Source organism: Monomorium pharaonis, chromosome 11 (genome assembly GCF_013373865.1).
Source record: "Monomorium pharaonis isolate MP-MQ-018 chromosome 11, ASM1337386v2, whole genome shotgun sequence".
NCBI classification, from domain to species: domain Eukaryota; kingdom Metazoa; phylum Arthropoda; class Insecta; order Hymenoptera; family Formicidae; genus Monomorium; species Monomorium pharaonis.
In genome coordinates, this window is record NC_050477.1 from 13,256,192 (window position 1) to 13,281,243 (window position 25,052).

The 25,052-nt window shown below is 38.7% G+C and overlaps 1 protein-coding gene and 1 long non-coding RNA gene across 7 annotated transcripts in view; one reads left to right on the forward strand and one right to left on the reverse strand.

Annotated features, from left to right (window-relative positions):
* Positions 1 to 19,531, reverse strand: part of LOC105828423 (BTB/POZ domain-containing protein KCTD1) — a 28,469-nt gene extending 8,938 nt beyond the window's left edge. Inside the window, exons 1-3 of the mRNA XM_036293748.1 lie at positions 18,839 to 19,531; positions 5,108 to 5,194; positions 4,182 to 4,385 (exon numbers count right to left, since the gene is read on the reverse strand). Of these exons, the coding sequence (XP_036149641.1) occupies positions 4,182 to 4,385; positions 5,108 to 5,136 (233 nt within the window). The 5' untranslated portion in view covers positions 5,137 to 5,194; positions 18,839 to 19,531. The remainder of the gene's footprint in view (positions 1 to 4,181; positions 4,386 to 5,107; positions 5,195 to 18,838) is intronic.
* Positions 1 to 25,052, forward strand: part of LOC105828424 — a 282,603-nt gene that overhangs the window by 1,796 nt on the left and 255,755 nt on the right. Inside the window, exon 5 of one of the 6 annotated variants that reach the window (XR_001138412.3) lies at positions 1,225 to 1,756. The exons of the other annotated variants lie outside the window; for them this stretch is intronic. This is a non-coding gene — a long non-coding RNA (uncharacterized LOC105828424). Of the gene's footprint in view, positions 1 to 1,224; positions 1,757 to 25,052 lie in introns of those variants that run through there. 6 annotated transcript variants of the gene reach the window in all.

The window sequence follows — 25,052 nt, forward strand, 5'->3', positions numbered from 1 at the left end:
TAGTCGTCGTATTATCAATTATTTGTGCAAACAATCGACATGTAGAGACGCGTATACCCAGCGGCACTAATATCGAATCTTTTTGTAACATTTTTCGTGCTGCCAATCATTCTCTCCGTGCAGCATGATGCACGGATGACCGCCCACAATTAATAATCGAAATATTTGGATTTTAATCCTAATTTTAATTTATTTAACGATGTTATGAATATGAGTTAAAGTAACCACATTTATAAGATAATTAACTTAACCTTTCATCGACAATTAATATTTGCAAATACGTAATTAAGATTTAGAGTGACAACCGTCCTCATTTGTGACGTCATAATCCTCTCTTAAGCGAGATTTCTAATTAGTCCCGCGTAACTAAAAATTAGCTAAATTCTCTATCTGTTTCAAAGATTTTTAAGTTATTCTACTCTTTTAATTAATTCCGTGGTTATCGCAATTACGCAAAGATAATTTTTACTTAGGGGCACTAATCAAAATGTTAAGTTGTTTAACTACAAAAGCACGATCCCAATTTTTTCCCCTGAATATATTTGCATTACATAAAAACGAGTTGATATTAGATGAATGTCGTGTTTTTGATATACAAAGCTGTGGGTTATCGCATAAATAGACATTTACTAATTAACATCGTGCTGGGTCGGTGGGTTATGGGATAATAAACGTTTGGCGTTATTTTGAAATTGCCGATTATACACCGACGATTGAACTAAATTAATCAGCGGCATGAATTCATTATTCGTGCGCATTATATTGACTTGTTTACTTCATCTATAACGTCGTACGGTATAAACAAGGCACCTAAATATGCGCGGTCTAATAGAAACTGTTCTATCCGTTGCGTTTATTAATGCAAATGTATCGCGAATATTTAATCACTTACACCGCGTTTCAAAGTACATTATGCTTAACCACTATTCTACATCTCTTAATTACCTGAAATTTTTTTCTTTTGATAAGAGAGAGAAGTCGGAATCCTCTTTTACCTTGAGAAATCTTTAATTAATAAATTGCTTTCGTTTGTGATAAACGTAGAGGATGCCTGGCTTTATTTAAGAACATAAAATACGTAATTTTATTGTAATAGCAAAATTTAATGATTTAAATCAAATAATTCTGATAATATTGGTGCATTACGTTTAAATAATTAGTCAAGCTTTTATGACATTCTTGTCATTAATCCTTTTTTTACGTTTGTTTAATTATTATTTCTAGTTTCTTTTGCCGATGGATATATTTTTATGATGCTCAAGAACGTCTTCCGTGCAATCGTTTGGATCTTATTATTGTTATCTTCTTTTCACGTGCTTCCGGGGTGCATCGTTACCCGGCTATCATAAATATAGGCACAAATTCCAGCGTTTAGAATGAGTATTCCAAGTGTGAACTGCATCAGTGTCGTTAAACAACGGCGATGATTTACCTGCTGCAAATCAGTTGCACGAATAATAGCACGGTGAAAATATAATCCCTTTCTCTTGCAAAACAATTTTAATATCGTTTTTAATGCGGGAGAAAGCTTCAATCGATGCGCTTATTCCGCTGTGAGATAATTAAATGCATGTTAATGGGTAAGCAATATGACGCGATGATTGTCAAACGCAAATTAACGAAATTGCGTAATACGGAGGTTGCAAATCTGCTTTGTTATGGTAATTCTGTGCATGACTTCTGTTATGTTGATAATATTTTATTATATACAACGTGATACACGAAACGAATAAACGAAAATACGTCACTTCGTTAATTAAATCTACTATTTATTTGAACAAAAAGAATCATAATTAACATCGTGAGCCGCAAGATTCAGAAGGCCAACTTGAAAGGATTAGCGCAGACAGGAAGAAATTAAATATTTTTTTTAACTAATAGTTTTGCACACTTTGATGAATGGTATCATGTCGAGACAAGTTTATCTGTGCGATTTTCTCATTTGCCACGCACGATGTGCACCAGCACTATCGGCTGACCACTTTCGACAAAGCAATAAGGTCACGTCGTGTAATGAGGGAGGAAGGTGCAACGAAGCGTGACGACGGAGATGCCAGTGCGTCGATTTTACGTGATATTCATTTTGCACTCTTGCCGGTGCCTTGATACGCCGCGCGCCAGCGACACTTATCCTGTCGACGTTTTCGCAGATTAAATCACGGCCGTATACGCGCGATGCGCGCCATAACGGTTCATAGAAAACGGACCTGTGCTCCACTAACTCGACTAACGATAAGCCATGCTTCGCGTGTAAATTTGTCTATCGCGTACCGTTGTTGGCTTTAGTTTACTTGCCTATCGACCCAACGACTTTTTGGACTTTATTGGAGAGTAGGTGTCACGCCAATAAACAATCCGTCGTTGTTAAATTGTTAAACGATCACTGAATTGCTTATATAATCACGAAATTAATATAGCTTACGTTTTTCACAATATTCAATTAATTATAACATTACTCTTCCCTTTTGAAATTCTTTTTTATCATTTTTTTAAAGGTAATATAAAATTAATAATGTTTATTAATAAAAATGTTATTTAAATATTTAAAAAGAGAGACATTTAGTATAACTACTAAACATTCCAAAATTCAAATATTCTTTTTGAACAACAACAAAAAGTATATTATGTATTAATATTTTTTCTTACTTTTGTAAAAAACGTTAAGCATGCTAGACACATTACAGTGATGATTGATTAAATTTGTTGATCGATATTTTGATCTCTACATATATTTTTAAAACAAAATTTTTTTATAATTTACTTATATTATTTTTTAAAATTGTTTGATAAGAATGTTTAGAACAACAGCGCGTATGTGTATCATGATGTCCATCATGATTTTCTCGCCCATTTATTATGGAGTCTCGATAGAAACATCTCCATAGCAAGTCAGAATTCATTGCCCATTCAGTTAACGAACGATGAGACCACCTGTCAATTATGATCAGCTTTCTCACGAACGCATCTATCGCGGTTTATGTTGTATCTACGTACAGTATAGTTTAACTCCGTGCACTCGTGATCTCCTTGTGAAAGGAACAATTTTCCTTGCTAATCGCGCTGTATATTCACCAGCGTCAAAGATCGCGTATTAAGCTCGCGTAACAAGCATTTCTCAAAACGAGAATTACGAGGCTACGGTAACATTTAGCAATTAGGTCTGATAGCCGTTAAATCGCTGTCTCATATCGACTTAAAATCTATTATGTAAGCAAAACTTACGATATTGTTAAATTTAAATAATTTAACTTGCGATATTATTAATTTATTCTTAATGATAATACGGAGGAAAACTATTATTAGACGAGAAAGAGAAGGATAAGATAGCATAAGATTCACAACTAACGATATTTGTATTAATTACTTAAGTTTAATTATGTATTACGTGGTTTCAATGTTCAGTTGTTCAATTCAACACTTATATTATCAGATTTTACTTTTAGTGTCAAAGATTTACTTTATATCAGTCGAAATCAGACAGAGCATAATATTCATGGATTTTTCTTGCCCGGGCAAAGAGGATATATATGCAGGCTGATACTTCGAGGAGATTAAAACCCTCTCTATAAGCAAAGCGCAGTTGTGCTTTCACGTTACGTCTCTTTTATGCATAAAGTGCACGGGCACACCGCAAATAGCCTTTGGACACTGGCCGGGCACGGTAACGGTGTGCCTGATTGCGGGCGATATGTTCTCAGAGATATTGCCCGGTACGAACATCCTGGAGCGTTGTCGATGGTCACGTTTCCGCGATCCGGACATCACGCTCCCTTTCTACCCCCGCTTCACTCGCTAGAATTTCTTTATGTCGTTTAAAAGTCACACTCTGTGCTTTCGTGAAAGATATCCGCTCCCGATACCAACGTAAACTCGCTCGACTCCTCGTTGTCTTCTCGTTACGTCGGATAAAATCTTTCCTCGAACACGTATATATCACGATTTTTCAAAGCGCAACGTTCCCTCTCTTTAATAAACCAAGCTCTCAAATAAAAATCAACGGCATATAAGTTGTTCCGTTTACAAATCCCAATTTCGAGCCGTTAACGTTTAACGTTTCCTTAAGGATAGAGATTAAGAGTTTTTATGGCACGCATTACGTCGGAGAGGCACGGGTTTTTATTCGTTTCATTCTCGAGCTATCTAGAATTGTTGAGGATTTAAAGCGAACGATTTATTCTTACTTCGTTAAAGTCTCGAGGGAGGACGTGTATATCGTGCCGCCGACGTCGATGTGAACCGGTGCGGTGTACCTCGAAGCGGCCGCTACGCAAGGAATACCGGTCATCTTCTGGTTGTAAGCCGGGGCCGCCGGCGTCGGTGGTGTTGGCGACGAGGAATTCGACATCGTAGGCGAGGTGGCCGGCGAACTGCTTGGCGACAGCAATCTGAAAAAAAAAAGAAGAAGACACTTTTGATATCAGACGTGATAAGATCGCGCAGTTTATTAGAATCTTCCGCAGAAAATTTTGCATATCGCAAAAGATATCCCAATATTAACATAAACTCACTCGTCGTTGCCTTCTTGTTACATCGGATAAAATCTTTCCTCAGATTCCACGTGCATATACGTGATTTTTCAAAATGACGTGCTCTTTTCCGAAGTAAACAAAGTTTTAATAAAAGTCAACGGAATTATGAAATATACGTGTTGGACGAATGGATGAGAATCGCAAAATTTTCATGTTTTTCGCCCATTATTTTTTAAAAGTTTCAGAGGAATATAGAACTTTTTATATATTTGGTTAGCCGCAGCAGAAATTGAGACTTGATAATACATACATTTCTGCTTTTGACACGTACATTTTAAACGAAGGCTGCGAAGCTATTGTAAATTAAATAATTGGCGCTGCTATATAGGTATCGTATTGCGTGATTTTCAATTCTACATAATCTACATAATATACGCAACTCTAAACACGCGGACCAGGAAGCTAATCGAATGAAGGTGAACTATGAGCTATGGAAATCGTGAACGTTGCGTGTGATTTACGACGTATGAAATTAAATGACGTTTACGGAGAGAGAATTTTACCGGGTTACATAACTCTTTCTCGAATGGACTATTCTGGGACGACTTATATTGGAACTCGGATGTAGACTTATTTACCTCATTTTAATTTGAGCGCTAGGGAACATATTGCGTTGCGCCGTCAACTCCGCCTTCGCCTCCTTCCCATCGGCCTCACATTTCCGTCTGGAAAATTAAAATCATATAGATATTTAGTTGTACACATTGTCAATAAAAGTTGAATATAAATATGCCAGTGAGAGGAGTTAAATGTCAAATGTACGCGCGATCAACTTGTAAAAAGTTTTTATGCGATTGCATTCCCGGTGTAATAAACATAAATTGACGTAGCTTTGATGTATCAATTTTTCTTTATGTTAAATTACATAAATTTTATATCGAATCATGGGCTTTGCGTAATATTTATCACGAATTAGAGACCGAATCGAATTTCCGCCGTGTGTTCAACGCTTATGCCTTTTATAGGCGTAGCATAGGTGTCGATTTAACGTATCGATCCTTACGGTTAGTCGCGTACAACGATAACACTAGTTTAATGAGCCATTGTTTTGGGTCAAACATCGGCAATACTGAATCGACTGAGAGCTTCGAACATTAACGCAAAATTCTCATATGCATTAATAAGGCAATTAGCGGCGAAACAATATTTGGCGGGCGTTGGTCGGCCGGCCGTCCAAGGGTATTCTTTTAAATGCGCTTGCAGTGGAAAGGGTGGGTAGTGGTTCGGTTTACGAGTTAGAGGCACCCCCTCGAATTTTCATTATCACGTGCTTATGAAAGGCCGGCACATTATTAGCCATTATCCAGAGGCCTGCTTTGCATAGCGTAATACGTGGTTTCTGTGTTAAACACAACCAAGAGGATCCTGCTAAGAGAAGACAAGAAATAACAGAAATAGATTCAAATCTCGTGCAATTTCAACGTAAACTGCCGCTTCCATCAGACGTAATTACCGCTTGTTTAAAAAGAGATATCTGTTTTTCCGCGCTTTTTAAATATCGTATCGTATCTTGGATTAAATAGTTAAATATTTAGTGAAAAAGAATTCGCGACTCATATTTTGCGAGGCAGCAATATAAAAAGTAAATGATCGAAAAAGCTAAAAGATGTAAATTAGAAGACGTAATAAACTTTATCACAAAATTATAGAATAGGAAATTATAGTTTCTGTTATTTTCTACTTTATATTTTTTATTAATTATTTAAATTACTCCGAAAGTACACTTTTCTATATTTTATTACACGGTTGGAAAATTTGTGATAAATTTAACACATATCGCATGTCCCAAACGGTCCACAGAAATTTTTCTGTTAATTTAACATATTAAGCATATATATATTATATAAATTTTATAATTCGACATAATTTTTATGTAGCAATTTAATGAGAGAATGATGTCAAAGTGATACGTATAACATGTTACTTTAACACTGTCATAATATTAATGTTATATATATCACGAGATCTGCACGTCGAGAAATAACAGTCACTCTCATATTATAGAATGAGCTCAACATTTTTTTTTGTAAATTCTGTCACTGATAATAAGGAATTAACATATTGTATAAAATTAAAAAGACGTGCACGTTGTGTTACTTTTATACTTTTTTTCAGTTGTTCTAATAATTTAACACTTTATTTGAATTAACACATGCGTTAAAGTAACAAGCAAATGTTAAATTTTAACGTAAAAATTTTAACAAGGATCAATTTTAACATAAATACAAAATGTTTTTTTTCCTATGTACAATCGATCCCAGGTAACAAATATCGCGGATACGGATCTATCTTGGCTTTATCCCGATATTTCGTTCGTGAAATCTTGCGCCGCCGTGACAATCGTGAGACTCGGGACGCGTTTAGTCATTTCGCGGTGCTCGTTTTCCACCGTCCAGCGAAGAATTCGCGATGGTCAGAAGACACGGCACGGTGAGGGGGTACCGGTTTTCTCCTCCACCCACCACCCTCGCCCACATCGGTGCCCACATCGCCGCGGGTGACGCCGCGAAATGCAGGCGATGCAGCGCATCGCCTTGCCTTTTCTCGGCGTCTCCCGCGCTGCGAGAGGTCGTCGAGCGATGCGCCCGATGCCTCTCTTTCTGCTCGAAGGTGGGGAACCGGCGCGGCGCGGCGGCGGTCGTCGCCGCAAGTCGGACATCGGGTAAAGGGGTATAAGAGTAAGAGATGGTGATGGAGTCGGCGGGGGCGGACGAGCGCAACAACGGCCATCACGGCCGCGCTGGCTGGTGCCGCGGGCTAATCGGGAGATTTATGTGGAGCTATGCACTTACGAGTATAGAAACGCATACTTGCATATTGGAATTAATTCGCGTATTATTGTTGCGATCTTGAGCGTCGATGAGATATCGATCATCGTCGCGCAGAAACACGTGTCGCCAGGACGGTCGCATTGACGGGATCACAGTGAAATTAATGGGTTTTGACGGCACCTCAATCATATTCTCCGTGTTTGAAAGCATGTCCGAATGTCAGCTGCGGGTGAGATGAAAAATCACTTGATATAGCTCTATATCGGATTAGACGAAGCGACGGAATAATGTTAAAAGCTTCCTTCTTTTATTGTTTAATTTTCTTTCATTAAACAATATTTTTCCCCGAGGGGATTAATTTGACCTTTTTTCATCTATTTTTTCTATTCATTTTTATATTTTTATATTTTGTACTTTTATTTTATACGTTTATTTATGTATTATTGCACAGGAAAGACAGTTTTGTGTCTTACTGAAGTTAACTGTCTTTTATAAAAAGTATTTAAAAATCTAATCACACAATTGAACGTCCTAAATAATTATTTTGATGGCCCAACACAGAATTATTTTTAGATCTAGTTAAATTTTTAGATTCGGCAAAAATTGTTCGTTCCTTCTTCCGCGATCATTTTAATTGATACACGTAAACAAAAAAAAAGAAGAGAAACAAATTTAATTTTGTCAAGTTGAGAGCGGGCAAGATATATAGTTGTGATTTGAGCCTCGTTGAAAACGGTGTTATCAGGTGTGCTCATAATACAGCGTCGAAATAACCGGCAGCGCCGACGAAAGAAGAATCTGAAGCACGATATAGCTATAACAATGGCGATGATCATCATGGTAGTTCGGGTGCCTCGAGGCGATTGATCGGTGTACGAATGTACATTACGGTCGACGTACTGAAGCCACTCGGCGCTTAACATTATGCATAATTACATGCGTAAAATCGACAATTAATTCAATACAGAAATTAATATTTACCTGCGTATGGCAAACAATTTACGTAAATATTTCGGCACGTTGCGATATCCCGTGGTAAGATTGATATTTAAAATATCCAAAGTTTGCTGGCGAATCAAGCCTGGCGCGTTGCGTGGCAAATGGAGCTTCAAGATTCCCGCATCTCGCGAGCTCGCCGCGAAGAAATCCTGAAATATGGAAGCCAGGACGAATGCCGCGTAACGATATCCGCAATAACGTCCATCGCGACGTGGCGACGCCTCGAGCCAATTGTATCTCATACGCAGGTAGTTTTATTGCATGCATACACATCCGCATATTTGCCCGCGGGCACGCACACGGATAAAGACAGGAACCGAGAGAGGGAGGAAGAAGGGTGGGGAGAGAGAGAGAGAGAGAGAGAGAGAGAGAGAGAGAGAGAGAGAAGGGGGGATACACAATTATAATGTACTAGCTATCTATACAACTGTCCGCATATTAAACTTCTTTGTCAACGTAGCATTGCGTACACAACGTATTTGAATAATCCTCAAGCGGACGCTATATCCGGGATCGAAATATTCCAAATGTTACTTTGTACGCCGCTTGAAACTTGCAGAGAGAGAGAGAGAGAGAGAGAGAGAGAGAGACTGACAGTTTATGTCGCTCGTAAATTTGCGAGGCAAAACCCGACAGGTCACTTATAGACTCCGATGTATCCATTTGATCTTAATAACCGTACGTGGAGTAGAGCCGTGTATGCAGAGATACAAGACGCCAAGTGGTAGTCCGCGCTGGCAGGCACGCGTCCGACGTCGCGAAGGCGAAAAGCGTTTCACCGGGCGTGAAGGTGCAACGTCGTCGCTTCTTGAACGTCAAATTAGAAAGGACGCCGAGGGAGAGACGGGAGGATAAGGTGATGCGAGTCGCGACGTCGGCGTCGTCCGCAACGACACACCGTGACATCCGCGCTATTACCCGAGGCCATCGGTGCCTCTTATCCAGATACAGTTTTGATACGTACGCACGAGCGAGCGAGCGCGTGCAAACGACCGCCGAGACACGCTGCAAAACGTATAAATTCGCGTTAAGGTGATCACAGCCCGAGGACACGATGGGGCGGCTAACACGCGCTAAGGACGTGCGCGTGCACGATGTCGTACGCAGAAGAAGAGCACACTACTAACTTTACGTGGACGTTTAATGGCCCGAGGACGTCGGCGTATGCAAATTTGAAAGCGATCTGTTACACCGGGCGACGCTGCATCATCGGGAAAGCCTGACAACAGACCCGTGAAAATGAGCCGATTTTGTTAGAAAAGTTCGAAAAGCTCAAGCTCAGTCGGATATAGGGAACATTACGCGAACGATGGAATTGAACGAATGTGTGAATTTTTTATGAGTTTTGTAGTAACTTGACAAATGTATAGGAGAGTTAATTTACTCACGAGTCACGAGTGATAAAAAGGCTTTCTTAAAGATATTAAATTAAATAGATTGAAACAAATGAAAAATAAACGCCCGCGCGATATAAGCTTGTACGTACATAAAACATATGCACGAATGATGCGAGAGAGGGGTACGCGTTAATTTTTTATCTATTTATTTGGAAAACAGTTCCTTTGGCCAGGAAACTTTGTTGCGCAGAATATCACATTACGCGAGCTAATATTTGAGAAAAAAATATTGGACTTTCCTGTATATGATGTGGATGATAAATTTTAATTATTGAAACGTGTTCTATCGATCTTTTTGAAAAATCTTATCTGTTTATACTCCCGTGCGGGTATAAAGCTAAAATAACAGAGACATCAGACGGAACCACAAAGTGATGAAATGATACCGCATGTGAATTCATTTAGACCGGTGGACTGAATTTCCCTCTAGTGATTCATTAGAGGGCCAGTCAGATCAGCTCTCTCTGAATAATATTTGTAATGGATCCATTTGCGAACGCGTATCAACGTTCAAACCGCAATGTTATTAACGTCATAATCTAGAGAACGTAATCTTTATACCAGCTAATACATTAGTTTTCTCGAAATAATTTGATACCGCGGATAAATTTTCTAAATTATCAATCCCCGAACGCTTTTTACCTTATTTAGATATTTTTACTTTTAGAGCGATACAGTTTTAACCGCATTTCACGTGAAGGTGATTTAATACACAAGGATTATTCGTATGGTGATATTTGTATATAAATTGATATACCAAGATTTTAGATACGATTAATCAAATGAATTTATTGTGATATTTCGGTACATCAATGTCGTAAACGTACGCATAAACTTTAATTGTCTATAATTCTGTATTTTCAAAAAACTGTACATGCAATATATCGATACAAACACAATTGCAAAAGAAAAGAAACTCGCTTGGGCGCATTTCTGCGAATATTGAGACTATGCGTTAATTATATAATACGGTTAATGAATGAAAATTCTAAAAACATCATGCTTTATTTTTTCGCGAGAAGAATAATCATACTAATTAAACATTCAAAATGTTTTTAACACTAAAGAATCTTGATTATTTGTAAAACTGAAAAAGCTAAAATCTTGTACAAAAGGTCGTTTTTGCTGGCAAAGAAAACTCTGACAAACATTAATGTGACATGTATAGAATAATACGGACATAAATATCTTTTTAAGAAGATTACTGTTTATGCAAAAGAGCTCGCGTGGATTTAGCATTTTATTCATCGCTACGCGAATGTTTCGTATGGTTGTGCTAATTCATCATATTTTGTAACGAAATTAGATTCGTAATTTTGTTACATTGTGCAGTTTATATAACATGAATACTTTCCATTTAATCTTTAACATATTCTTAATAATTCGTAAATTATGTACATCAGAACTTAAATTCTGGAGTAATTTGTATTGAACGTCGTGATGAAATTAAGAGATTATTTAGATAGCTGTTCGAAACTTTCTGCCTGTTGAAGAAACAAGCATTAAATCATGAATCGAACAATGGATCTGCGCGTTTTCACCTTTCCCTCTTTGATTGGTTAGTATAGTTGTACTCGCGAGGCTTGTAGCGTTCCGATAAGTGCATTAAGCTACCGCAGTCTATTTGATTGATGGATCATTTCTTCGTGGCGATTAACAACTTCGTCTTTAAATTTATTCGTAACGCTCTATCATCTACGTTACCTAATCTCTGAAGATAAGCATCGTAGTATGCATTTCTAACACAATGCCTCGTCTATTTCAACGACGTGATACAATCTATACTTTGCAATGGGTATTTAAATAGCATATATTTAGCTATATTTATTGTACAATATATTAAGTAGAATAAAGAAGGAACGTGGAAAATTTTTTATAAATATGTTGAGAGATTAAAAACTAAATAGATTAAAAAAATAACGTGAACCAACTCCATAAATGTTCGATGCTTTTTAATATTTTATTCAATATGCAATCGATAATCATTTGTTATACAACGCCACGCATGTGAAAAGTATTGAAATAACATGGCAAATGTATTAATACTTAATGGCTTATATGGCTTGTTTTTAATTGCTTTAAGCGCAATTTAGTACGTATTGCAGAGTGTTTTATATTTTATGTTGAATTATATTTAGAGGAATAATCGAAATTAATTGAAAATCTGTAAAATAATAGCACAGTATTTTAAAAATAAACTTTACCATAAGGTTTATCAAATAATAGCTACATTGATGGCTTGGCATTATTTTTCATCATTTATATTTCATCAAATTATATTTCATCAAATTATATTTATTTGCACTTGAAGGGATGCTAAAGTGAACGTTAAACTTGATCGGGGTCGACAACGTAGTCGTTTGTGCATATCATTAACAAGATTTTGTTTTTTTTTTTTATAGATTTGGAAATCTTTTTTCAGAATTAAAGTACATACCTATTAATAACAGTCTATGAATTGGATTTTATCCAGAAAGAAAAATTTCTTTCAGACTGTTCTTTTTATCGTCCTGTATCTAGATTTTGCAATTATAAAAAGTTAAAAAAACCTAATATTGTCATTAAGTGACAGTTTTACGTTTGCAAAGACGTTTGCAATTCTATAGAGCCAATTAAAAAAATTAGTTGACTTGAAAAATGAATAACACAGACGGCTTTAGGATCCTATTAAAACTTTTTACATTTTTGTGTCATTATATTGTTTATCGTGAATTGCCTCGCGGAAATTCAGTATAATTGTCGCTAATGCGCTGAAAGCCGTTTGAACGGTAAATCCAACGAATAATCGCGCGGCGATTGTCGGAGAAAGCTTTTATAATATTAATTGCTATCCCCAATCGGTTGCTACTCGTGTAACGCGGGCGGTCAACGCGCGACTGCAAGTCGCGCGTTTGTGTGTGCCTTGTTAAGGTTTTCAGTTGCAACGCGTTGCACCGCCGCGGCCGGCCGCCGTTCTCGCGCCGCGCGCGCGTCCTTTTCGTTGCCCCGCATTTACCATCTGGTACTTCATTACCCGGAACGTCACTTGCCGGATACAGACGATAGACAGACGCGAACAGTTTCCTGCTACTAGAGAATCATTACCCGCGAAATTATCCGTGCTTGTTTCAATTGCACGGCCACTTATTGCCCCGCGTGGAGGCCTTAACGATCGTTAACGACGCGACTGTCGTTTCCCGAACGATAATTATACTCCATATTTAGCGCTCCTCTCCCGCCGTTCGCAAGCATGCGTGGGCATTTTCAATGTCGATCGGGAAAGCACGTTTTTATCGAATCGTAAATTTAAAGTTGTCTTTTATGACGCGTACTCAATTCTATTTTCCGGGTCAGCGATAGGCTTGTCAAACTTGTTCCGCAAGGATTCGTCGAAAAAAAAAAGGAACGTAAAACGGTCGCGGCAAGCGAAATAATTTATTACGAATCCCACGAGCGTGCGAGACTTCACCGAGACCGTTGTTTCCTCCGTTAATCGACGTCTCTCATAGCAAAAACGCGCGGGAACGAATAAATTCATAACGCGGGACATAAATCGACTCTCTCGATAGCGATTCCTTCATACGTGTTCACCCGTACACGCCGTTGATAAAAATCAAGATGCTAAATGCATCATCATACCTCTGTGCCGTCGGCAATTTTTTTTATATCTCGTCGTATACGTTCGCCCGCGCTTTTCATAATATTTCATCGGGTGAGTACAGGACACGCAAAGGATACGCAGTCGGGTTTATGCGCGATGAGCGCGTGTAACAGCCGCGGTGTAAAACTCTTCCTCTCTGCGCTCTTTCTCCTCTCTCTCTCTCTCGCACGTACGATTCTCTCGTATACGAGGCAGGTATGTGCCTATCTACCTACCCATAAGCGACCGTCGTTACTTACATCAGGTACCGCGAGGTATGTAGGCACGTACCTGCCCACGTAACGCGGACCGCGGCCAGCACCGAAGGAGGCACTCCCGACACGCGCCAATGCATGTCTTGCTCCATTTCATCCTCGCCTATTCCCACCACTTACTCACCTACTTACCCTACGAGACGGAAACTCTGACCGAGACGACGACGTGTGCATAAGCCGCGGCGGATAGGAATTTCATGCGGCGCAACGCGAGTATATTGCAACACGTATTATATATACCCGCCGTGGCCAGGTGTTCACCTTATAGCGCGGACGGATTAGAAGAAGCGGACCGCGCGGCGCGGAAGCGTACGCTCGGCGCAACGGTGCTCCGCGCCGCGCATACTTTTTCCATTTAATTGTAAGAATATTTGAATTGGCAATTTTTTTCCAAGATCTTGTCTTAAGAAAAAAAAACAACTCATTCTTAATTTGCAGACGGTAATATGATTTGCTGACGCGTTCTCAGAATTCAAATAATATAATTGCAAATGTTGTCACAAGCTATATAAGAGTAATGTGTAGCATCAGAATGAACGAGATACATATATGCCTTTAATATTTGACATAATCGGTATTTTGGATTCTTGAATGTTAACATTACGAAAATGTCAACTAAAGAAAATTGAAAAAAAGATTTGAATTAATCTCTTTCAATCATTAAAAAAAAACGAATTAAACTATCATTCTCTTCTTGCCCTTTAAATCCAAAACTATGTCTTTAATGAAACTAAATTATTTTAAAATATTGTATACTAAATCTAGTAATCGCATTTCTTTATTAATTTTCTCATTTGTAATAATTATGCACACTCAGCTTCAAGTATAATATATTTAATACGCGATAATATGAAAATGAATTTTATTGAGTAACAAATCTTTTATGAAATATTAATAGATCAATAAGTTTGATTCTTAAACATGTTTTTATATTTCTTGCTATATCTCTTCTTCCTTATTATTCTTGTTTACAGTTATGTAATTACAATTCTTATACCTTTTACATATTCATATTGCATAACACATGTTTATCAGAGCGTATTGCTAATGCAAGTGATTGCTTAACAACGCAAAACAGATGCTGTTAAATGTGCGAAAAGATAACGATTAGAGTGAATTAAGCTTATTTTAGCATAATATATACATCGCGAAGTGTATTCATGTGAAGTTCATAAGGCATCATAAATATCTTTGTGAATTAAAGTATTGCTTTATTCCATTTGATACCTACTTCTTTGCTATAATAAATATTCAAAAATAAGCGTGGTATTAAATATCGAGCGCGTTATAATGTAATTATCAAGTAGGATTTTAATTAATTTAATTATGGAAGGTAATTACATATCGTTATGAATTTATTTTCGCTGCAGGCCGTATCCATAAATAACGCATTTTCAGAAAAGAGTTGATTATTTCGGGTTTCACTGTGCGTATGTTTTATTCACATAAAGTATTCTATACACGACGCAATGTAATTGCAAGCTTAATATAATCAACGATTGGAGAAATTTCATATATATATTGCGTAATAACAATGCATATGCGTGATGGTTCATTTAGCGCACAGAGAGTTTCAATATTTCTTTTATTTTTTACTGACATGATATAAATTTACATATGTCATAAACGTGCTAGTCCTTTTAACATAAGTTTTATATATATATATATATATATATATATATATATATATGTATATATATACTTACATTCTTAATTAATGATTATTTTATATAATACGGTAAGAAAAATATTTTACTTATTTAATATTGGTATAAAAATAATCAGATATTTTATAAGATTATTACAGCTTATGTTAATTTTATCATATTCTTTTTTTAATGCATTGCATATTAATTGTACGCTAAATGCTAGACGAAAAACATTTATCATGTACATCCAGGACTTAAAATAAAATCAAACCGAATTTTTTGCCACACAATCTTCATTGAAGTGTAAATAGGGAACAAACTCAATTTATCGCGTTAAAATCCTATATGTGTGGTTGTTAAACGCGTGATAACAGCCATTTGAGATTGCGGCTTTTGCCACTGTTGTTAACGATCGTTTCTTTCGATTTCGATTTTCCCGTTAATGACGGCAGAATCACGAGAGAATCGCCAATTCATGCGGTTCGGACGGGGCCAAAGGTAGTTCAGATCCACTTGCGCACGGTTGGTCCGTCCACTCGTTTATTCGTTCATTCGTTCGTTCGTCGTTCGCGCAAACATACGTACATACGTACACGTATATTCGGGGCGATATCTCGGACGAGGCAAAATATTTACGAGAAAATTTCGCCGTGGGTGGCGCGGCTTCATGAATAATTTCGGTCCGCAGGAGACTCGTCAGCCGCGGGCTATGTGCTCGGGGCGCACGGTTCTAATTACGGCAACTGCAGAGCGCGCGTCTGCGCCCCCGGCCATCCCTCCAGCCGGTTTCCAACCTCCCTTTTCCTATCCCAGCACAATTTCCACAGAGCCCACATCCGTTCTGAAATGCTAGCAATCCTCCTCCCCCTGCGGCCCCTTGCCTCTCTCAATTTCTCTCTCTCTCTCTCTCTCTCTCTCTCTCTCTCTTTTCTTTCTCTCTCGTTCGTCCTCCGCGTTCCGCGCGCTCCTTCTCTCACTCTCTCTCTTTTGTAGCTCGAGGTGCACATCGACTATTACGTTGCAACCAATTTTTGAAAAGTTCTGTGGTCTATATGTATACACACACACACACACACAGAGAGATACAATACACACACACACACACACACAATATATATGTTATGTATATAGAATACATATATATATATATATGTACGTTATTTTTTCTGTATCTATATACGTTCACACGCTTACGCTTAGAAATGGTTTGTCACGTTAGACTGTCGAGTTTGTGATTTGTGCAGATTTTTTTGTGATTTCTGTGCGCAATTGGCAAGTGTTTATTAATGGCACGTATGAGTTTTATAAGGTTGTTTTGATGAGAATTTTCTTGTCCCTATTACACGGGACTTATTCGTAATTAAATTATGGTTATACAATCATGTTTTTACGGTTAACGTTTGTGCTGATTTGATGCGCGAAATTGCTTATCTTCATCTTAGTTAAGTGGTACTTGACTCCGTCGTAAACTAAACGTTAAATTGCGCAATTGCGCATTGATTCACAATCGTCGCGCCGAGATGCCTAAGCTAGTGATGAAAGATGAAATCAAGATGAAGCGTATACGACCAAAAATTGCATGCACACTCTCCATGTCAACTACTTAATTATAAAATAACAAAACTACAAATTCACGCTAATTATTCTTGATTACGATTAATTATACAATTATATTGCGCTAAAGTTGAGTTTAAAAATTTCATTTATACCTGTTTATATATATTTTATCTCTTATTTACTTGTTTAGTTTTTTTTAATCATAATTATTTAGTCAATTATTTAACTCTTAACGAAAACTAGTACATTACTCCTCGAATTTCACAGTTCTTTGTTTCAAGTTTGAGAAGCACTACTGATTTGTCAGCCACAAATCTTGATGCAATACGAGTCTTGTAACTTGCATGTTAATTTCCCACAAACGCATACTTAGACTTGACATAATTCAGGAATACGTAATCACACAAAGTTTTCAATTTTGGCAATAAGCTTTGTAAAACGTAAAAGTGATAAAAGCGTTATTAAAAGATCTTTATATATTTATTTGGTTCATCGTTATTTATAAGAAATTTTTTATATCCACGCGTAGTTGAGGCTACGTTGAGACCATAATTTCTATCTCTGGCTTGATTTGCAACGTGCAATTTGTCTCGATATGGAATTAGCAGTTATGGCAACTTTTACGTAACTGTCTCCACCTGAAGCCTCCTCCTTGCATCGCGAATACGATTATTCGCCACGCGAAGTGCATAATTGATCATAACTATTGTTCGATGACGGCGGAATGCGACGAGTGATTGAGCAATTGCATTGTCCCGTCGCGTTTCTACATGTGCGTTTCTAAAGGCACCCTCTCGGACGTCTGGCATAGATTAAACTTTCTTTACCCGCGGTGTCGTGAGATCAGATTGACTTTCTATCGACTTCGCTTTAGCTCAATCATACGAAATGCCCCACGGACGCGAGCGGACTATTCGGTATCCCTCGTAGGATTCTCTCGCGAAAGGATCGCGATGAACATTTAAGAGGCGAAGAACTTTTTAACAGATTAAGGATCTTAAAACCTCAGTTCCCTGAAGAGGGGGAAGCCTTTAGAAAATTTTTAATAAGAGCATAAACAAACGTACGCAGTTTGCAGCGTGTACGACTTAAAACTGATGAATATAAATGTGTGCAAAATTATATAGCGAGATTTTGGCCGCTCGATTTTCAATGTCTATTTCCGGAATGTCTATTTCCACTACTAAAATCATCTGTACTTTTGTTGGACAGAACTTTCCGTACCGGAACGCTCTTGGCCGCGCCTCGCGGGTTACAAGCGACATAATTAACTACGTGAAAGTACACCATTTCCATACATGAATATCAGTTTGTCACGCGACGTTTCGATGGTATCTGAGAGAACAACCGAGAGAAATATAGGTTTTTGTAGATACTTTCCGCGCAGGCTCTATTATGATAACGTGTGATTTCTTTACCCGGAAGTCTACGATCGGCAACAGTGAAAAGTACAAATGGCGCGCCGTAAAAATTTTGAAACGCGTGAAGTTAGAATGGGGTCTGTAACAAGCGAATGTTGTGTCGGAGCGAGACTTCACGTAAACGACCGAATAAACGAGACAAAGCTTTCTATAAATTCGCCTGGCGACAATTATGATTCTCGGAGTGCACTTGACGGTGTGACGGGCGAAACGAATGTACGAGTCCTTGTCGATCTCGCGTTATTAATTCCCCGGAGTTTAATTATCGCGCCTGAAGTTTAGAAAGCAATCGTAACTCGATCTGGTCGATGCAATCGTCGTCGCTTGAATCGCGCTATTATGTTAATCCCGCGGTCGATCTAATCGCTCGACATTTCCGCGTACGTAACGTTGCAGACATACTCGACGATTTATCAATCGATTAGTTATTTAAAAACATTTTATAACGGCTCGCCAACAAATTCGACAATATGCAGATCTCATCGCGGAATAAATGTTTTTTTTTTTTTTTTTAAATAAATAAAGCATAAGAATCGACATCCACTGCATGGCTCATCTTTCGAAAACGAGTTTTTACATACCGACCGAATCGAATAATTTGTAAATCCGTGATTCGCTCACCGTTTCTGGCACGTGGACTCCAGGTTGACGGTTATTCTCGTGTTCACGGCTGCGAATTGAAGAAACCTAAAGGGAGCCCGTCGCGGAAACTTGTCACTATCCTGCACGAAGCACCCGGTAGGAATTCCCGTGATTATCTCCAGCTCTCGTGTCACGCACTTGGACCACGTGGTTGCATTCACGTGTCTTCTCGACCGAGGGACAAAAGTGGCGCGAGCCACCACCGCGCACCACCGCGGCTTTCGTTAGACTGCATACGCTCTCCGCCGTTGCGGTCCTCGCTCGCGCTGCTTTCCTCACGCTACCACCACCATTCTCCGCTGCCACCACCACCGTCGGCCGGTAATCCGTCCTCGTCCTTTCCGCCGACCCGCATCGACTCGTCTTTGTCTCGCGCGGGCTCGCGGCGTTTCGGCAAGCGCCCCGAGCTTGCGACGATTCTCTCCATTCGGATTTGCATTGCTGCGCGCCGATTTCAACCCTCTCCGAGCGTGCATTTTGACCGTTTGTAAGTTACAGCGTTTATACCCGATACGTTTACTGTTTCTATACGTGTTTACGAATAGAAGTTTTGTAATTTTGCATTGATCTTTAAACCCATTTTAAACGACAATTCGTAATTAATCTCGCAACAAAATTCTGTGTGCTAAATATTGCCAGATAATTTGTAGAATTTAAGGGGATCCTAAAGTCGTCTGTTTTACCGACATTTTTTCATGAAACTAATTTTTTAACTGGCTTTATAGAATCGCAAAATTCTTTTACACACAGAAAAAAATTGTAATATAGTCAATAACATATGTGATTGCGGGCTGCCAACTACATAAAATACTCGATACAATAATATTTGCTATTAATGCAAGTACAATGTGCTATTAATGCAAGTACAACATTGATACTACAATAGCATATATTATTGTATTGACTATATCTGTAATTGGCAGCCCGCAATAACATATCTTATTGAATATATTACATTTTTTTTTCGCATCAAAACCTAGGGGAATACGGTCGAGTTAATGTAAAAAACGAAAACAAATTTTATTTTTGGTACGTAGAGCTGTCACTTAATGAAAATATTTTATATGTACAAAATAAAACCGTATTCTTCTAGGGATATACGCTCAATATTGTGCAATTCAAACTAAGATTAAAGTCTAGAAAAAAATATTAGTTTCATGAACTTTTTATAACTGCAAATTTAGATGTAGGTTAGAAAAAGAGCAGTCTGAAAAACATTTTGTTTATTCTCTGTATAAAATCCAATTCATATGATGATATTAATACGTGTACTTTAATTCTGGAAAAGGATTTTCGAATCAATAAAAGAAATACATACAAAATCTTGTTAATGATACGCATGAATAATTCTACGTTATCGACCCCGATCAAGTTTTACGAGCACTTTAGCATCCCCATAAACGTACCGCGATAGGTACTTTTAGTTGTAATTTTTTATTATCGTTAATAAACTTATATTTTTATGAATAGAACAGAAATGAATTTATAAGATTACAATTTTTATTAGTGTCACATTAGCATATGTTATGAACTATGAACTTACGTCGATTAAAATCATTTAGTTATTATGACGCCGCTAGATACTTACATTTACGATTACGTAAGTACCAGAACAAGAATAGATAAATATATTCAATAAGTCTCTTGACCACATCGTATGACCTTTGCAAACGGCATCCACTCGCATTAGACAACATATCCGTTAAAGTAATATCGCCGATAATAATAATTTTTCTTTGGGCGATCAGAATTAACCTCGCTGTAAGAGCGAGAACAAGATGGCATAATTTGAACTTTTGAATACGAAACCGCAATATGAAGATAATGCCGCGTTTAATGAATGTGTCCTATACTAAACTTTTAGTGTGATTAAATTTAACGTGAAAGTTACGATAATCTAGTTCGAGAAACGTTTCGCAGGTACATCTAGGAGCGGTGCTATTTATGAAAATTCCGACATTATTTATAAGAAACTCATTGCGCACCTGTGCGTCGGCACGGTCGTGTAACTGAAACCATTTTCGATATCGGGCGAGGATTTCGTCTTCGTAAAATTACAATCGGTACCTTGTTGTCCATACGATTGGCCATCGGCCATCGAGAATAATGGAGCAGTTGGCGAGAGCCGATATAAGGGGAACCAAGCGCGCGGCTCGGGCCTCGGTCTCTGTCGTATTCGAGGTGCCCCCGGGCTAAAACGGCCACGGCCGACAACATCGTTCCAGAATGCCTCGGGCACTTCCAAACCCACCGGACGATGTTGCTCGCATACGTAAACGCCAACTTCGTCAGGGACAAAGTGACGCTCGTATATATATATATATATATATATATATATATATATATATATATATACATATATACGATCCGGCCAACGGGGCGCGACGGGGGGACGAGCGACTTTGCCATTTCGAGACTCATTTTAACGTCCGCCTGAATCGCGTTCGCGGCTGGTTCCTGCCGTTGCCCTTAGGCATATGCCCGCCGGCCATTTACGGGACGTTCCAAATCTTTCCGGGCGACGGTTCTCGCTTTTGAAAAATGCGCCGCACGCGCGTCTAAATATCTCATCTTTTTCTCCTCCCGTGGAATATCATAATTTCGTATAAATATGTGTGTACGTATTAGAGTTGCTGTGCATTTTGTCATACAGAAGGGAGAAAGTTTATTAAACTACATTTTAATAACAGTTTTTTTAAAATAAATTTGAAATTGAGTTTTCTTTGATTGTAAAGATGTAAAGCGAAAATGTCAAGTTTGTCTGGATGAAGATGCTAAGTAAAAATGTATTTCGTGAACAATAATGGAAATGATATTAAGCAACATTAAAGTAAATAATTAGGCAATATTAATGCTTTGTGTTTACCGGCTCTGCTAAAAATAAATCGATAAAAGAAATGGAATGAGAAGGTGTATGTAAGCGACACACCAGTAAGGTCTTTATATTATGATTGATAACATTGTGTGTTTCACGCCTGTGTGTAAGAAGACAGATGTAGATGCTTAATTCACAAAGTAAGCACTGCCTAAACATGATGGATAGATAGATCGATCGATCTTTTAGAGCAACATATTCCAAAATGAATTTTAGCATGACAGAGGGGGAAAGCAATCATTCATGATGTATTTAACTTTCATTCTTTGTCTTGGCTTGTATCCGGTTAGTTCGTGTAATTAGATCATTTCTAATTAATTCCTGCAGTCGTATTTTTTTTTTGCCGGTATCATCTACTGCCAGTAGAGCAAAGTTTTCGTCGTAAGATGATAGCGCCTTTCACGCCACGGTAAATTAATTCCCGAAAAGAGAGAAAAAAAAATTGAAATCCGGAAATACGCGCGGGAGAGAACCGTTCCAAGGCGAACGTTGTGTTGCAATTAATTAACCGGTCGCCGGCAAGCAGCGCTTTCGTCCCGACTCGTTTAGCGGATATGTAATTTGAGGCAGAAGATATCCTAACGGCAGAATGGGAAGTGAACAAGACGAAGGAAGGAAGGAGGTTGCGGAGGAGGACGACGAGAGAAGAAGAACGGGACGGGGGGGGGGGAGGGGGAAGAGAAGAGATCGGGACAAGAGAAGGAGGACGGGCATAATGGTGGTCACATGCCCGCGGGCGTCTCGCGGAGGAGATGAGTAAGAAGGAGGCGGGAGAGACTGTGCGCTCCGGTCCAGAGAGAGAGGAAAATAATGCGATGTTTTTGTATCATACGATATACAGACTCTCCGCTGGGCGGCATGGTGGACCGGTATACGCCCGGAGCATCCAGCGGGATGTAACGAGAGGAGTCCAAGTATTGCCCGTGGGTCCACATATTTTAGGGTGAAACCTTCTCCCCTTTCTTCTCCACTCCTCAACCGCCCTGCTCTTCTTCGTCCCCTGGTTTGAACCTACGTGTCTCTGAAACGGGTCGTACCGTGCCGAAGGCGAGAGTTTCGCGCTCCTCCACCTATCCGTCCAGCTCTTGTTCATCTCCCTTCCTCCCTTCTTTCCGCCCCCGCGCCCGGCTCGCTTTCCGTTGTCTTCCATATCTTTTCTCCCGTATAGTAGACGACGGTTGTTACAGATTGCCGCGCAGATTTCGTAACTGTATATGAAACGTACATCTTAGAATTAAAAAGTTTTATCGACAAGGTTTAATGAATTTATATACCTTTACCCATCAAAGGAAAAAAATCCATTCTTCATTAATGTTTATAAGCTGCAACATAAAATATCACAACACACGATGAGCTTCCGAATTAAATTTTACGTTGACGCAAAATTAATTGAGAAGTAAGACCTTTGGACCATTGGTTATTTGGGATTTAATTCGCGACATATGATTTTTAAAGAGAAAATACTTTAAACGCGATAACTCCGTTTTTCACTTGCTCGAATCAATTTCTGTAAACCTCTTACGTGTGACCCGCCAATCAGTCCAAGATCCAAGAATGGATTTCTCTCCTTCCCTTTTGTCCTCGCGGGCCATGCATCGTTTTGCACGCGCAAAGTATACAGGTATACACGTCGTGGCCGTAGGTTGCGCTCTAAAGTGGGGGAGGTAGCTTGAGCGGTCTTTCTCTCGGATGGTTACGTGACCTCTGGTGGGTGTATGTTTAACCTTTTCGATGGCAGTCGGCAGAGAGGAGAGTTTAGCCGGCGGCCCTCCCCCCACCCTTATCCCTCTCCATCGTTTCGCCGCCACCCTGCCCAAGTCGACGATCACCCACGCAAGCGAATGTAAATTACCGGAGGCTGTGAATCATTTTTAGAAGATCCCAGACGACCCCTGCGGTCTTTCTCTCCTTCGACATAGCTCACCTTTCATCTCCCCTTCCACCTCCGGGGCGCGCTCTCTTTCTCTACCCTTTCCTTTCTTCCGCTATTCACCTTCTCTCGTTCATCCGCTCTTCTTCGTCCGTCCCTTCGGTCTTGTTCTACTTTCCTCTCTTTCCTCCACTTCGGCCATCCCGCTGTTCGTTCTCGTTTATCCTGCGCAAACTTACGTAAGGTAAGAGAACGTTCCCTGAGAAAGGTAGGCAACTCGCGTAGATGGCCGTGGGATGTGCTCCGGGCCTCGACTCCCACCTAGGCGCAATCGGGTTCCGCCAACAATGCCTATTAAGCGTCTCCAGCGGGCCTTTCTGCGAGACCGTGGAATACGCGGCCTGCACGGGGAAAAGCAGAAATGTTCTCTCGGTCGAATGCGACCTTGCTATGCGCTTATCATTTACGTTAGCAGCACGTATTTATGAAACTTTCAGACTTAATGCGGATTTGAAATATTGTCTCAAATTTGTTCTGCTATATTTGCGTGTAACTTCATTAAAGTTGCTCTCGATTACGAGAATATATATACATATATTATTTATTTAATAATGTAATTTATCGGATTGTTTTATGGGTATCCAATTTTATTGTTATCTCAGTTACCTATAACTTTTAAAGTAAAGTAAAGCATTAAATGTTCAACGAGGTATAAATGGTCGCTCTCTTGAGAGAATTATTTTATAGAATTAACTAATCGCACCAGTATGTTTTTAACAAATACGCATCGGTGATTTCGTCTAATGGGATATTATTTCAATATTATTTTCTGTATGTGCGGATTGTGTTATAAATTAAAAATATAAAATATAATAGATATGTCGATATGCAATTGTTCCATTTTGTTACAATATTATAACGTCTTAATTACTAACTTACCTTAAATGTCTTAATTACTAACTTTAACTGTAACGTGTAGTCGATCAAAATTGTTGGTTGAAGCTATTTAAATTAGTAATTTAAGAACATAAATTTATGAAAGAGCTGTCAACTTTTTGCGATGACAACATTTTATTTTGATTCACATATTCTTTTCTTTTTACCTGTTCATTGTGTAATTTATATACACTGGCATATACAGATTTTAATACAGCACTGTTGGTGAAAAACTTTCGTAAAGACATGACGTTTTGTTTGAAAGACCTCATACAGGGGAAACGATGTTTATACGCGCGGCTACAATTTAATAAAGAAACATTCTTTACGAGTGTAGAAATTATAGTGTATTAATATACAATGTTGCTTTATCGTCACCGTGGGCTATATTTCAATTCATTCGGACGGCTTTAACGAGGAGGCTTAACCGCAATTAATCTCAGGCTCTCGTCTAATAATTCTCCTATAACCACTCCATTAAGCGCCATTGCTGGCCCGCGCTCCCTTTACCG